This window comes from Oncorhynchus gorbuscha, linkage group LG05 (assembly GCF_021184085.1).
Source record: "Oncorhynchus gorbuscha isolate QuinsamMale2020 ecotype Even-year linkage group LG05, OgorEven_v1.0, whole genome shotgun sequence".
Classification (NCBI taxonomy): domain Eukaryota; kingdom Metazoa; phylum Chordata; class Actinopteri; order Salmoniformes; family Salmonidae; genus Oncorhynchus; species Oncorhynchus gorbuscha.
In genome coordinates, this window is record NC_060177.1 from 51,860,563 (window position 1) to 51,876,756 (window position 16,194).

Here is a 16,194-nt window from a genome sequence, read left to right on the forward strand (position 1 = left end):
CGACCATATTAATGACCAAAGGCTCGTATTTCTGTGTTTTATTATGTTATAATTAAGTCTATGATTTGATAGAGTAGTCTCACTAAGCAATGGTAGGCAGCAGCAGGCTCGTAAGCATTCATTCAAACAGCACTTTTGTGTGTTTTGCCAGCAGCTCTTCGCAAGCACAGTGCTGTTTATGACTTCAAGCCTAATGGCTGGTGTAACTGATGTGAAATGGCTAGCTAGTTAGCTGGGTGTGCCCTAATAGCGTTTCAAACGTCACTTGCTCTGAGACTTGGAGTAGTTATTCCACTTGCTCTGCAAGGGCCGCGGCTTTAGTGGAGCAATGGGTAAAACTGCTTTGAGTGTAGCTGTTGTCAATGTGTTCCTGGTTCGAGCCCAGTTAGGGATGAGGAGGCTCATGCATGCTGACACCGTCACCAGTTGTACGGTTTTCTCTGACACATTGGTCTGGCTGGCTCCTGGGTTAAGCGTGCATTGTGTCAAGAAGCAGTGCGGCTTGGCGGGGTTGTGTTTTTATAATAATAATAATAAAGAAAATAAAAAATTAAAATTATAATAATACTTTGGCAGTAGGCTTCATGTTCCAACTCATTCTATGTGTGTATATATATATTTTAGCTCAATAGGTATGCTTAGGTATGCATAAAAATATACATATTTTTGTGCACACTGTAGAATTAAACATGTTTTGAATGTGCCCCCTCAGATATTTGTGCCCCCGAAGACATTTGGGGTGCATGATGCCGCTGAACCTTTGTATTGTTAACACAAGCTCACCCAAGACACAATGCAGACTACTTTTTGACAAGGGAATATTCACTGTGTATGGATTTGTATTTGGCTCTGGTACGAGACTTTATGTGACAGGTAAGAGATCCATTCCTCTTATTTTCGGCAGAAATAAACAAAGCAGTAGTCATTAATAATTAATCTATGTCTAATCAGTCCAAAAAGAATTGACCAAACTTCCTGCAGTATTGCTCCGAATATGCACGCACTATTTAAGATCATCAAAGTTTTAAAAAATCTCAATTTTTTTTAATTTGAACGTTTGTTATTAGCCTGTATAATTGATTATTCAGATTTTCAAGGAAGCCATACGCACAATTTGCAGTATATTGCGTGTCCTTAATCCTATAGATATACACTCTCATTTAAATGTGTGATATACATGTAAAGTAGTCTGATATATGGCAAGAATGTCGAATTGTTTACTGAGCTAAGAATCTTAATATTTTAAATAATATTGAACGTTATAATTTACTTTATATTGATATGATATATTCCAATAAAGGATAGTTATTATGACAAAAAAAGACGAGTTGGTACGTGGAAATTATTGATATATGTAGTTAATTGTTTATTTGAATATAGGCAGTAAAGATGGATATAAGTAGAAATGGTGTGGGACATTGCGATTAATCTTGACACCATAATACATCTGGTCTGAAAACGTGTGTGTGACGGTCCTTTCAAGAAGAGTGTAAATGTTATTTTTTCTCTTGAAAATCAGACAATCACGTACGTAAACCCAAAGTGACCGTCTACCCAGCGTCCAACCCTGAGTCGAATGGGAAGATCACCCTGCTATGTCTGGCTAGAGACATGTTTCCAGACTTGGTCAAGATCTCATGGGAGATGGAGGATGAATGCGGTCAAACAGTGGAGGTGTCCAAAGCAGAGACGGAACAGCTGGAGCAGAGGGAGGAAGGGCGGACGACCAGTATGATCATCATTGACAAAGACAAGACATACAGGAACAAATACATCTGTTCTGTGGAGCATGAATGGGGCGCTCAAGATATTGACATGCTAAAAGGTAAAGCCAGTCATCGAAATAGTTTTACATTCGTGTGTATTCTCTATGTAAATGTATTCATGTAATATATTTATATGAGTCGGCTATCGTGTAGGCTATTCAACCATGTAAAAAGTGCATACCTTTCAGTACCAGGCATAGGTGACATATTCAGTCGCTTTGGCTCCCTCAGTCGTGGTCGCTGTTTACTGTGGAGAGTTAGAATAGTAGAATACGCAAGGTGTAAATTCGAAATGAGCATGTGCATCAGCAGTTTTTCTCTTGTTTTGTCAGTCACTGACAGTCATTTAATTGGCCATGTCAGCTAACCATTTTCGGGTTGGTAAATTATACCCTTTACAGACAGACTTTACGGCATGTTGCCTGTAAAACAACAAATCGGGAAATGCTTTTTACAGACCAATTCATTCAGTCCTATTTTTACCACATTCTGGGATAAGCCTTTTATATCCCTCAGCAAGTTTAGGAGTGGGACTAGACCTGTGAAGATGTGCGTGGACATCAATCTTAATAACATACACTATCACAAAGAAATCCATTATTAATTCGTTTTAGGTAGGTCCTAAGAAACATGAGACTAATAAAAAAAAATCTCTAAATAATATAATGGCATATTTAGAGTTTAATTTTGGCTACTGGTAGGTGCAGCCTATATGCGCTGTCAAATATAAAAGTCATATTTTGAAGGCAAGCCCATGCTATTTTTTTATCCTCCTTTCAACTCTTTCCTACCCTTACTCCGCTTTGTTAGGGAGCACTTAACATAGGCTACATTATTGCATGCTAAATGTTTCTGAACAGTGTTAGATGAGCATGTGAATAGATGAGCTACACCACCTCCGCGTACCATGGCACTGCCATTAGGCCTAAAACCTAAATATCACCACGGTATTGCATCATTTATACCATGGTATAGATCTGAACAATGGTTTTAGCTTTGAAGTGTGATGGTACTGCGATGCACCTAAATAATACCATAGATGTGGATCATGGAAATACCATGGTTTTAAACTGCATTATACAATCAACCATGGTAACACACAATCATGATAAATGGTGCCAAAAAATGATCATATTGTACCATATTTATTAAGTGAAAAATGCATTTTATCTCAATGAGAAAAACCTGTATAAATAAAGGATACATAAACATTTTAAAAAGTGTGTGTGTTACCATAGCGCAGTGGCAGTATAATGCATTAAATAAATAAACACCACAAGGTCAAAAGAGGTTGCTTGGTATTATATTGATTCATTTATATACCAGTATGGGCAAGTTCCCCATCAAATCAGAGGCAGGCTGCTATTGTTGGTCCTCGTTTGTCTGTAACATCAATGAAACAGGGGTAATACATTCTGTATTAATAGTACCGTTTTTATTTCAGGTTGGCAACACAGGGAACCCAAACATGAGCAAAAAACGGTACGATTGATAAAGAAACTGAAGTAGCTTAATCTTTGTCATTTTGTAATAATTTAGAGTATTTATAGTTAAGGGGTGTTGTGGTTGTTTCGCCCCGCAGAGGGAGCCGCTCGCTCTGGTGGTTGCTTCACGCGCACTCACTCTACAGTGGCTCTTGCGCTAGCATCCTAGTAGTCAGTAAGTCAGTTGCAGTGTTGCCATGTACCCGCAAATTGAGCTACTTTGCAAACAATTTCCCGGTTGCCGGGTCTTGGCCTATTTCTAAATTGCGCCGCGGCATTTCTCTTATTAAAATATATTGTAACGACCCTGTGTTTATAAGCGCGGATATCGACTCTGCCGCTTGAGCATGCTTTTGGGGTACAGTCGATAGCGCGCTGGACTTAGGGCCCAGAAGGTTGAGGGTTCGAGACCTGCTCCCTGCCTGTTTCATTACAATATATATTTCACTGTGACCTGCTGCTTACTGTCAGGCCGTGAGGCCATGTGTGTTGAGAGCGCTACAGTTGTAAGGCTGAGTCACGGAGGTGGTTTAAACTGCATTATTATGTTGACTGCTTATTAAAGAAAACGGTATCAAGCTAAGTGCTTTATGTATAATCATGTCTTGGGTCTCGGGGGCTGCCCGAGTGTACATTTTAAATGGAAGTTACGGAACTCCATCCTGTGGTTCTTTTTATGTGGAAAAGTCTTCAATGAAACTGCCATTGGGCTAAATTTGGAGAATTATACATTTGCCTCTGTTGGCCATCAAGTAGCCTATGAATGTATAAACCATTGTATAGAATACATATTGTAATGAAACAGCAGGGAGCAGGTCTCGGCGCGCTATCGACAGTGCCCCAAAAGCATGCTCCTGCTGCAGAGACGATTTCCGCACATATTAACCCAGGGTCGTTACACTACTCCCTCCTTTCAAAGAGTGCGTCCTAGCGGTAGCTTGTGACTCTACGTCTTACTGGAACGTGCTCACCGGCCATGCACACGCACTGTCGTGGATGCAAGGTCCGATCACTTCTGACACCAGTGTAAGGAAACAGCAGGGAGCAGGTCTCGAACCCTCGACCCCGAGGTCTGGCGCGCAATCGACTGTGCAGAGTCCTTTTCTGCTATTATAAACCCAGGATCGTTACACTATGTTGAAATGACAATATCACTGGAATCATTGCAAATCAATTCATGCCACTTGTGTAGCCTACCTGGAGCTGGTAAACCAATTTAATAAATAGCCTATGACTTCAGTTTGTTGTTGTAGCCTTGTGTTATTTTGAACGCATTCGATTGACGGTAACAGTAGTCAGATAGGCTACAGGTAAAACAAATTCTAAAAAAAATAAACACTGACTGTTGTTGACAAGCATATTCAGTTCATATACATATTATTCATATTTAATTCAGTGATTGAAATTATGACCCCCATCCTTAGTAGTTTATTCCAGCATGCTACTGGGAAACACAAGCACTTCTTATTATGAAAACGCCTTCCTATTCATGAATAAATTCGTCTGTTAATTTGAACTAAGCAAGCTGCTAAATTGAAATTATGCTTTACAGCGAAAGAAATACAAGCATTTGTGTAAGTTTATCAATCGCACGATAAAACATTAAGTACACTTAGCATCAGGTAGCTCGAGTAACGGCTCTCTTCTATCTCCTCCTCTGATGAAGAGGTGGAACAAGGATCAGACCAAAATGCAGCGTGATGATGATTCATGATATATTTTAATGAAGGAAAAACTATACATGCAGAAACTACAAAAATAATGAAATGAAATAATGAAAACCGAAACCGCAAACACAAAGACAGGAACAATCACCCACGAAACACTCACAGAATATGGCTGCCTAAATATGGTTCCCAATCAGAGACAACGATAATCACCTGACTCCGATTGAGAACCGCCTCAGGCAGCCATAGACTATGTAGACACCCCACAAAACCCCAAGACAAAAACACACCACAATAACCCATGTCACACCATAATAAAGAATAAACATAATATATTTCGACCAGGGCGTGACAGCTCGGTCACGAAAATCAGAAAAACAATCAAATTAATCGTTGTACCTTTGATGATCTTCGGATGTTTTCACTCACAAGACTCCCAGTTACACAACAAATGTTCCTTTTGTTCCATAAAGATTATTTTTAGATCAAAAATACCTCCGTTTGTTTGTCACGTTATGTTCAGAAATCCACAGGAAAGAGTGGTCACGACAACGCAGACGAAAATTCCAAATAGTTTCCATAATGTCCACAGAAACATGTCAAACATTTTTTACAATCAATCCTCAGGTTGTTTTTAAAATATATAATCGATAATATATCAACCACAAATGTCTTTCACAGTAGGAGAGGGGAAAACAATAACTATCCAAACTCTGTTGCGTGAGCAAAACTCATGTGACCACTTGACGTGATGTTATCGTTCTGGTTCATTTTTCAAAATAAAAGCCTGAAACTGTCTGAAGACTGTTTACACCTTGAGGAAGTGATGGGAAAAGGAATCTTGTTCATATCCATTTACATGAAGCAAAGGGAAGCTATGGAACATGGAGCTTTCAAAATAGAAGCCACTTCCTGTTTTGATTTTCCTCAGGGTTTTGCCTGCAATATCAGTTTTGTTATACTCACAGACAATGTTTTAGAAACTTTTGATTGTTTTCTATCCAATACTACTAATAATATGCATATATTAGCAACTGAGACTGAGGAGCTGGCAGTTTACAATGGGCACCTTTTCATCCAAGCTACTCAATACTGCCCCTGCAGCCATAAAAAGTTAAGTGATAATGCCCGTGAAGCCTGTGTTTGTTGGATATATTTGCAGGGGTGTTGTTATGCCCGAGAGGAAGTCGACGGCTGGCAAACAGTGCCAGTACATCCTCCAAATACCAGCTTCGAGGGCATTATCATTTTTATACAACAGGTTACCAACATATTCAAATAATGATTGATATACTTTCATTAAAAATGATATTTTGATGAGTTTATTAATACTATTTCATCCTTCCACAAGATATAGTCCCGACACAAATCAAGGGTTGCTACCCAAGCCGGCTGGTCTTTCATTCTATTGGTTCTGTTGCTAGAGACACATCAAACATACAGTAGATATTGGTTACTAGCAATGACACAAAGAAAAGGTCCCTAGTAGATGAAGCCAATTTGACAGCTTGATAGACAAAGAAAGTGGTGGGGACTGAGAGAGCGGAAAAGACTAAATGGAATCACTACACACAATGGATAATTATACTAATTGAAATGCTAATCCTTCATTCAAGAATAATTGCAATACATATATTTACGCCCATATGTCCCTGTTGTCTCACCTTTGAAAACACTTGCTCGTCCTGTAGAGTTCATCAGAGTCTCTGGTTAAGTTCCCCAGAAGTTACAATGTCTTTTGTGGTTGTAGGTGGATAGAATGGTTACTTCAGAGTACCATTCAGAAATGTTCTCATAGAATAGATGCTTTGGCGGGTGTCAGTATTATCATACTAGGTTTACGTCATTTCTAGCTGCAGACTACTAATTTGTGTCATCTAGAATTTGCTCCTTCTTCTGCAGTGATCGATAGTCTCAGATTTTAACCATTTCTAGCCCTGTAGCCAAAACTACAGGTGTAGGGTCTCTGTGGCCTATAGAATTGTAGCCATTCCAACGTGGGGAGTCTGGCCCAGTGATCTCTGACTTCTTAACCATTAGAGACGTCCTGCTTACCGTGGATCTCTTTGGCATGAAATGTAAATTTCATCACGGGTGGTTTTATGGAGTAGAAAAGGGCGGTTCCATAACGCCGACATAATGTCTACGCTCACATGGGCGTGGCCACGTGTTAATCTTTAAATGAAAATCCATAGTCATTTAGAAGGGAAACATCACATTACATCTTTACACAAATAGTTTCATATTTAATCACATACGTTTCACAATATCTAGATGTAAACTTGACAGCTGGGAAATGTACACTTTATTAAGAGATACTGTATGTGTTTCCTGTTCTTCATGAGATCACCAAATGAAACACACTCGACTTGACTGTCCCTTAAGTGTCCACGGACCATTCCCACATTCTCCAAAGTATAAATAATATTTAGTTCTCCCATTTTGGGGATTAAGAGTTTTGAACTAAGAAAAGCTCTTTGTTCTGGTAGACTCTCTCCCTCAATATTGCATGGCAGTTTCAACCAGGTATTTCTAGGAATGGCGTTCCGCTAGCAGAACCCCACCTCAACATTCCACTGAAAATGCAGTGTGCGAAATTAAAAAATATTTTTTTATAAATATATAACGTTCCCACATTAACAAGTCCAATACAACAAATGAAAGAGAAACATCTTGTTAATCTACCCATGTTGTCCAATTTCAAAAATTATTTACAGGGAAAGCACCACATATGATTATGTTAGCTCATAGTCAAGTCACGAAAACACACACAGCCATTTTCCAGCGAAAGAGAGGAGTCACAAAATGCAGAAATATAGATAAATTAATCACTAACCTTTGATGATCTTCATCAGTTGACACTTATATGACATCATGTTACACAATACATGTATGTTTTGTTCGATAATGTGCATATTTATATCCAAAAATCCCAGTTTACATTGGCGCGTTACGTGTAGTAATATTTTGATTCCAAAACTTCCAGTGATTTTCCCAGAAATACTCATAATAAACATTGATAAAAATGCAAGTGTTATTCACAGAATTAAATATAGACTGATCCTCTATGCAACCGCTGTGCCAGATTTTTTTAAAACTTTACGGAAAAAGCATGATCTGAGAATGGCGCTCAGTACCTGCTTATAAACAACGAGACAATTCCTCCATCTTGGAGTCAATGTTAGGTCGAATAAACACTATAAATATTCACATAGCTTTGATAATCTTCATCAGAAGGCAGTCCCAGGAATCCCAGTTCGACAATAAATGACTGATTTGTTCCATAAAGTTCCATAAAGCCCATCATCAGCCCACAAAATATAGAATTCAATTACTTCCCAAATGAGTGGCGTTGTGGCACTACGTGATGGTTGTATGGGGCTTTGGTTATGGCTCTATCACTTCCTAAGTGTCAAAGGAACTGAAACGAAAAGTAATGAAAGCATAAACAAAAGATAATCATATTTTGTATATCACACCAAAATCATCTAATTGAACTGTTTTCTATATACTTCCAAGGTCCTGGCAAAGTGACCATATCATGGCATTGTCTAAAGTCATATCTAGGGTTCCTAATTTGCGGTGTGTTGCTTAGGGCACGATCCCAAGTTGATAACTACATGATTAGTCTACAGCTTGAAGGCACCAGCTTTGGGCAGTCTACAGGGATCACCTATGGACCTCTGTGGAGAAACTGGTAGTACGGTAGCTGTAGAGTCGAAAAGGCGTAAGAGTAAATGTTCAACTTTACTAAGGCTGGTATTTCGTTCGACCCCTTAAATAATCCCAGCATAAATCCTCATTAAATGTTCCGTTGTCCGCGTGCTTATATGCGTACATAATTACACATGCCAAGGGAAAGAACCAAATATCCTGGTAGGTTGCAACCTCTTCAGATTGATTCTGACATCATCAGATGATTTCCAGGTCAATGCCTGGAGGTCAGTAATAATTGATGTTAACATCAAAATGTGTTAAGGGGACCTAAAGTAGTTTTACTACATGTTAATGTGTCTTACACCATTGTAGCGGTGATAGGTATGAAGGAGTCTATTTCATAGCTATGTTATCCACGGAGGAGCTAACCTCATGATGGAAGTACTCTCTAAGCACTGAACCAGTCATACGCGGTGTGATCATGGTTCATGACTTCTAATATGTTTCCTCCTGAATGGAGGGTTCTATTTATTAGTGGCATGTGTGTTGACCATCAGAAGAGTGTTCTGGAGATTCCCTTACACATATTGCAATCTGAGTGACTACTAACTCCTCTGTCACTATTATCAATAACAATTTGACTTGTGAGGTCTCTAATCCTCTTACTGATTGTTGCTGGACTGACTGTGGTAGCATTGGTACTGGTACTCAAAGGGAACAGTTATCCTACCGATTTATTCTGAAATATTATCCCACCGGAACACATGATTAGAGCATTTTACTATTTGTATTGTAGTTGAACTTACACATGGCAAGGCATGATTATTTTTTCCATTTGTTTTGGAGGTGGACAAGTCCACTGGACTTCTTTTACGACCAGTGTGGGATACATCCTTCTCACCCCCCCCCCCCTTTAAGATTTAGATGCACTATTGTAAAGTGACTGTTCCACTGGATGTCATAAGGTGAATGCACCAATTTGTAAGTCGCTCTGGATAAGAGCGTCTGCTAAATGACTTAAATGTAAATGTAATCTTAGATGTGTTCTAAGATTATCCCCTTCTAGGGGCCGGTCTCCCCCTCACTGTTCTCATAAGGGAGTTTACAACTAGATTTGTTTTCTGCTCTGGCGGCCTCGTACGGTGTTGCACGTAGTCTCGACTCCCCCCCCCAACTGGCCTCGATGAGGCTCATCATGGGTCTGGGCCCCACCAGTGGTTGCTGTTGGTATCCGAGGCACAAACGAAAAGGTCGGACCCTATGAATGAGTTGTCAGCGGCCGCGTTATGAGAATGGCTGTAACCTTTCAACCAAATCTCCTAGTGTTTGTGCTTTAAAACTTTCAGTGGCTGTTAAGGCCTGTCAGCCACCACAGCGTCCGTGTGTGGCAACCTCTTCAGTGCCTGCGAACTGAGACGAGGATATCTCTCTGTGATATCGCAAAGTGTTTCACCAGTGGGAGTTATCGGGTCAGTTGCTGGACTGACGCCATTAGTGTCATTGCAAGGCGTGACAGTCCCCCACAAAGCAGAAGATGTATCATCAGAAGCAGAGTACACTCTGCTCATCTATGTTTTTCTTGCTGTCTTGCTAGATATCGTAAATCTCCTTGGATCGGATTCTGCTCCAAGAGGTTTCGAAACATCTTTTTCCCAAGGGTTGCTTTGACAGATACCATTTGTGGATGATTTCGTTGCAGCTAGTGTTAGAAGAAGACAGTGTGGTCAGTGGAGAAGGCACTGTGACTTGTGACCATACATGGTTGGTTCTCCAATCCATCAGTGGGAGTTACCGATCCATCAAGCCTGCTCCGAGTAGCAGGGGTTCAGATTCGAGGCAGGTAACATACGCAGGGTGAATAAGCGATACGCCTTGGAAGTGTAGTTTCAGCATGACTCTCAATGTGAGAGGCGAGGTAGTCTTAGTGACCCCTCAAAGTGTAGTTTCACGTCGTTCCACTTTTAACCAATGTTTAGTTGACTTCAAAGCCCTTTTGAGATCATTGAACAACGTTTGAGAAATGAGCGTTATTGTCGCGCCCGACTCAATTAGCGCATGACAAGTTAAGCAGTCCTCCATGAGTGTTTCCAGGTATGACCGTTTAGAGGTGTGTTTAGTGGACATATTTCCCACAAAGTGGAGTGGTCGTTCACAATGACGTAATGTGTCAAGGTGAAAACAGATCGACTTTTTTGATTTTGAGTGGGCTTTGTCTTAGCAAAGCTTTTGACCTTTTCTTCGCAACCTTTTTATCAGTCTATAGACAAAGCCTGTGGGCTTGTTTCTTTATCAAGCGGGCCCTGGATAGGGTCTCGAGTGAGAGTAGGAGAAATTAGATTTTTAAGGGTGTTAATTCCTGCGGACCTGGTGTCCAGAAATTCCCTGTCTAGTCCTTGTGACTTACCCTATTCTCAAAATGTTCTCTCTTTCTAGAGAACATTGGTCTAGGTTTTGATTGTCCTGTAACTCTTTGTTACTCTTGTGCTCTGACACGTTTTGTGGGTTGAGTGCAGGAACGTAGTGAACAGGTCGATTGAAGAGCGGTAGTCATTTCGATGGCGATGTACTTTACAGTTATTTCGACCACAGAGGTTATTGTATTCGTGGTTTCATGGTAGAAACCGATGTTGCGCGTCATCTCTTAACGCTCCAATACCTGATAATGCACCCTCCAATTGGAGTGAGTGCTCCTGGTCAAACTTGAAAACCGAGTTGTCAAAGCTCTTAGCGTTGCGAGCTTTTGATGCCTCAAAAGCTGTGTTTGCAAGCTCTCTGAGTTGTAAGATAGGCAAGCCAATGTGGGCTGTAGGGCCCAAGAAGGTAATGGTGGGATACATGTTCGACAGAAACATTTGTTTGAATGGTAAAAGCTCTTCCATTCCTCTTTCAGTGAGTAGGCCAAAGTAAGCTGAACAAAGCATATGACGGTAAGCATGTGGGTGTTCATTCCGAGCTTGTTTGTCAGTGTTAGCCAGTGAGCTATCGTGTTTGTGAGTTTGTGGAAATGTGAAAGGAATGTAGGAGAATATAACACAATAGATCTGGTAAAAGATAATACAAAGAAAAAAACGTTTTTTCATTTTCATTTCATTTTTTTTTGTACCATGATCTTTGAAATGCAAGATAAAGGCAATAATGTATTTTTCCAAGCACCAGATGCAATTTAGATTTTGGGCACTAGATGGCATCAATGTATGTGCAAGGTTTTAGACTAATCCAATGAACCATTGTATTTCTGTTAAAAATTTGGTGTCAAGACTGCCCAAATATGCCTAATTTGTTTATTAATAACTTTTCATGTTCAAAATTGTGCACTCTCCTTAAACAATACCATGCTATTCTTTCACTGTAATAGCTACTGGAAATTGAACAGTGCAGTTAGATTAACAAGAACCTAAGCTTTCTACCAATATCAGATATGTCTATTTCCTGGGAAATGTCCTTGTTACTTACAACCTCATGCTTAATTGTATTAGCCTACGTTAGCATAACCGTCCCGTTGAACGGGACACCGATCCCAAAGAAGTTGTTTAACTGATCGTCTTTGGTCTGCAGCCTTTTTGAGTAGAACATTGTTACTTTGAGTATCGTTCCACAAAACTGCATGCATGAAATCAAGCTGCTCGCTCCAGTTTGTAGATAACTCGTCAGATTTATCTAGTTTGGCTTGGACATCATCGTATTTAGTTTAGGCGATTTTAATCCTGTAGAAGATGATTTTGTTGAAGAGTTTCTGCTCTTTCGTCTTCATAAGGTTTTGCAATTACATTTAATTGTTACATTTTCAAACGCAGTTCCATAGCTAGCTAAATGTATCCCTTTTCTGCATTTTGTCATCAGTTTCCCGGTTCTCTCCACCTGTCTCTTTATGTCTACCATTTCCTGCTCGTGCTTCAGGTGTGCACTGCGGTATTGGACCGATGCCAATCTCGGATGGCAACACATCCGGACTAAACTGGAGAGAACCTTTACAAGGCCTGTGCCAGAAGGTTGATTTTGAAGAGCGTTTGTCGCGATTTCTACTGTTTCTCCGCTAATGGCAAAGTTAGGGTTGGTATCGCTGCTAAGGTCAGAGATCAATCATCTTATGGGTGTGGGTTCACTAATTAGCGGGAAGTGGGGACCACTCGCTCTGATAGCTTGCACATTATTAGAACATTTTAAAGGAGAAAAAATGATAATAATAAAGTTCCTATCTTTCCAAAGTTTGGTTTTGGAAAACGTTGGAAGCTTCAGAGACAATTGTAATCTATTTATAGACGTTAATGAACCATCAGTACTGTATCAGTAATGTGGGAGTTGGACGTGAAGGAATTTGCAAAAGCATATTGATTTGGTTAATCAATGATAATGATTAATTATAACTTTATAGACAACTGGGAATTCAACTTTAATTAACCTGAGAAGTTGGTTCATCTAGGTCATTATGGGAATGTTTAAAATGTCTAATTTAAATTAAAGAACCTGCAAATTTCACTTATTAATCAATGTTAAAAACTCTTAAGGATCTGCCCCTTTTTTTGTTGTTGCCTAAAATGACATACCCAAATCTAACTGCCTGTAGCCAAGAAGAAAGGATATGCATACTCTTGGAAACCATTTGAAAGGAAACACTTTGAAGTTTGTGGTAATTTGAAAGGAATGTAGGGAAATATAACACAATAGAGCTGGTAAAAGATAATACAAAGAAAAAACAACAACATTTTTTTGTATTTTTTTCACCATCATCTTGGCAAGAGAAAAGCCAAAATGCATTATTCCAGCCCAGCTGCAATTTAGATTTTGGCCACTAGATGAAATCAGTATATGTGCAAAGTTTTAGACTGATCCAATGAACCATTGCATTTCTCTTCAAAACGTTGTATCAAGACTGCCCAAATGTGCCTAATTTGTTTATTAATAACTTTTCCTGTTATAATAATATAATAATAATATATGCCATTTAGCAGATGCTTTTTTCCAAAGCGACTTACAGTCATGTGTGCATACATTCTACGTATGGGTGGTCCCGGGGATCGAACCCACTACCCTGGCGTTACAAGCGCCATGCTCTACCAACTAATTGTGCACTCTCCTCAAACAATACCATGGTATAATTTCATTGTAATAGCTACTGTAAATTGGACAGCGCAATTAGATTAACAACAATTTAAGCTTTCTGCCAATATCAGATATGTCTATGTCCTGGGAAATGTTCTTGTTAGTTACAACCTCATGCTAATCGCATTAGCCTTCTATTGGTTTTGGAATAAATCCTCTATTGTGCACATGCTTTTAAGTTATGTAACCAGTAGGTCCCTTTGTAGTCACTGGCCTTTTAATTATCCCACATCCAAAGACAAGGAGGTATGGAGAGGAAGTCTTTAGTTACTATGCCCCCAGCTGTTGGAATAGCCTGCAAGAGAACCTGAGGGGGGCTGAAACTCTGGACATATTTAAAATACATTTTAAAACACACCTTTTTAGCTTTGGGGTGCTTTTTTATTCGTTCAGTTTTTATTGTGATTTTTTTATTTTTTTCCTCTTGTGTTTGTTGTGTAGTAAATATTTCAGTTTTTATTTCCATTGTTTGTATTCGTTTTTTCCTGTGGAGCACATTGTGTTGCATTCCATGTCTGAAATGTGCTGTATAAATAAAGCTTGATTTGAAGAAGATGACGGCAAACAAAAAGTAACAGAAAACAGGACTTTATTCAAATAAATTCACTGGTTAAAATCTCAGCCAATATATTATTATTTTTTCCCCAGATCGCTTCTGCTTCATGTGCAGTCTGAACCTGGCCTCTCTGGTTTACACAGTGATGATAGTGAAGAGCATGGTGTACTGCTGTGGGCTCTCTCTCCTGTTGCACCACAGGAACATGGGGAAGTGGACACAACACCTGTAGAAAGGATACCACCCAGTATGGATAAAGATGTTGTAGGCTGGGAATAACATGGATTTCACATCCTATTGAGGTCACTTGAATAAAGGTTAAGTAAAGGTTGTTTGAAAAATAAAATCTTGAAGGTAGACCCTTACGATTTAAATGTAGACTATTTTATGAAAGTTGCCCTTGGGTATCTGTTATAGCTTAAATAACTTTTTACAAAATCTGTATTTGATTTATACAAAAATATTAACCTAAGTATTATATTTACCGATACATTATTAAATATGTAGGGCCATGATATCTAAAAGTCCTATGTAACATTATCCAATATAATATTTAGTAACTTGTCGTGTGTAATGAAGTGTTTTTAGCCCCAATAAATTTGTTTGTTTTCTAACATATTTCATATCATAATTCAATAATTTTGTTCATGAACATGAGTAATAGAAAATAAATATTTTATATTTTCTTTGAAGAACAAAAATAAGTGCTTATTGAGCAGACAAAGTGGTCTATGAGTGAATTTATTCATAGTTTTTTTACATTGATGTTGTTTACATTGATAGGTTTGTATGAAGAGTAACATTTTCCTGCGTAACACATTAATCATGTCCTTTCAGATGGGGAAGGGTTTAATAATCACTGCATGAAAGAAATGTTACAACAAACATGGCCCTGCAATGTATTCTACATACTGTATTGTACTGTATTGGGCTGTTTTGTATGATGAAATTGTCACCATAACAGAAAAAAATAAAGGTTAGTTAAACCCCCCCCAAAATTGTATTTATTTTCTAAAAGATGATCTATTCTTATTTGTGAAAAGTGTTTTATTGAATCTCTTCAGAAGCAGAGACAATAAGATCATACTTTTTTTTCAATCTTTTTGCTTCTATCTGTGTGTTAAGACGCAGATTTTGAGCCTAGACTCAATACTGGTAGGAAAATGTGGTCAATATATTTATTTGGTTTGGTGGAAACAAGATATAGCTGCATAACCACAGCTAGATTGTGTGATGAGTTGTTGGTTATTCATTTTTACATTTAGCGGAGGGTAATTCTTATTCAGAGTGACTAAAACCAATAACAAACTCCTAAAAACCCTACACAGTACTGCTTCTTTGCAGTGGCGGTTCTATCTTGTATTGCTCCCCCTCTATGTAATTCTTGAACAAATGTGGTGTTGTGTTGCAACATGCACACAGGCTTGCCACTGTGAAAAAGTACTTGATGCCTTGAACGGTATACCTTATTATTTTACTGTATTTAATAAGATAATACTCCCTTTAGTGGATTCAATCTGATTCTCTTTGTATTGACAGTTTGTTAGCTACATGAAGCAGAATGTTTTCCCAGACATCAACACTTGCTAATGCCGACGATGGTTGAATTACTGATTATAGTGTAAACATGCTCTGACCATCTCCAATTCAACATCTGATGCCAAAGTAGTCCTTTGTGGCTCAGATAGTTGTGGGTTCGACAATACTTATTTTCCACCATAATTTGCAAATAAATTCATTAAAAATCCTACAATGTGATTTTCTGTATTTTTTTTCCTCATTGTGTCTGTCATAGTTGAAGTCGACCACTGATGAAAATTACAGGCCTCTCTCATCTTTTTAAGTGGGAGAACTTGCACAATTGGTGGCTGACTAAATACTTTTTTGCCCCACTGTAAGGTATTTCAATGTTGTATTTTTTTATAAATGATCTCAAATGTCTGAAGACCTGTTTTCACTTTGTC

General features: G+C 38.8%; 1 protein-coding gene across 2 annotated transcripts; it reads left to right on the top strand.

Annotated features, from left to right (window-relative positions):
* The first annotated feature begins 326 nt into the window (after positions 1-326).
* Positions 327-15,941, top strand: LOC124036018. Of its 2 annotated transcripts, XM_046350064.1 has the most exons (4): positions 327-428; positions 713-873; positions 1,520-1,825; positions 14,323-15,941. In XM_046350064.1, the coding sequence occupies exons 2-4, from the start codon at positions 744-746 to the stop codon at positions 14,460-14,462; spliced, it is 576 nt and encodes a 191-aa protein (XP_046206020.1). In that variant the 5' UTR covers positions 327-428; positions 713-743; the 3' UTR covers positions 14,463-15,941. The 2 variants fall into 2 exon arrangements, with proteins under 2 accessions (XP_046206020.1, XP_046206019.1); XM_046350063.1 differs by lacking the exon at positions 327-428 and having other exon boundaries at positions 440-873.
* Positions 15,942-16,194: the final 253 nt, after the last annotated feature.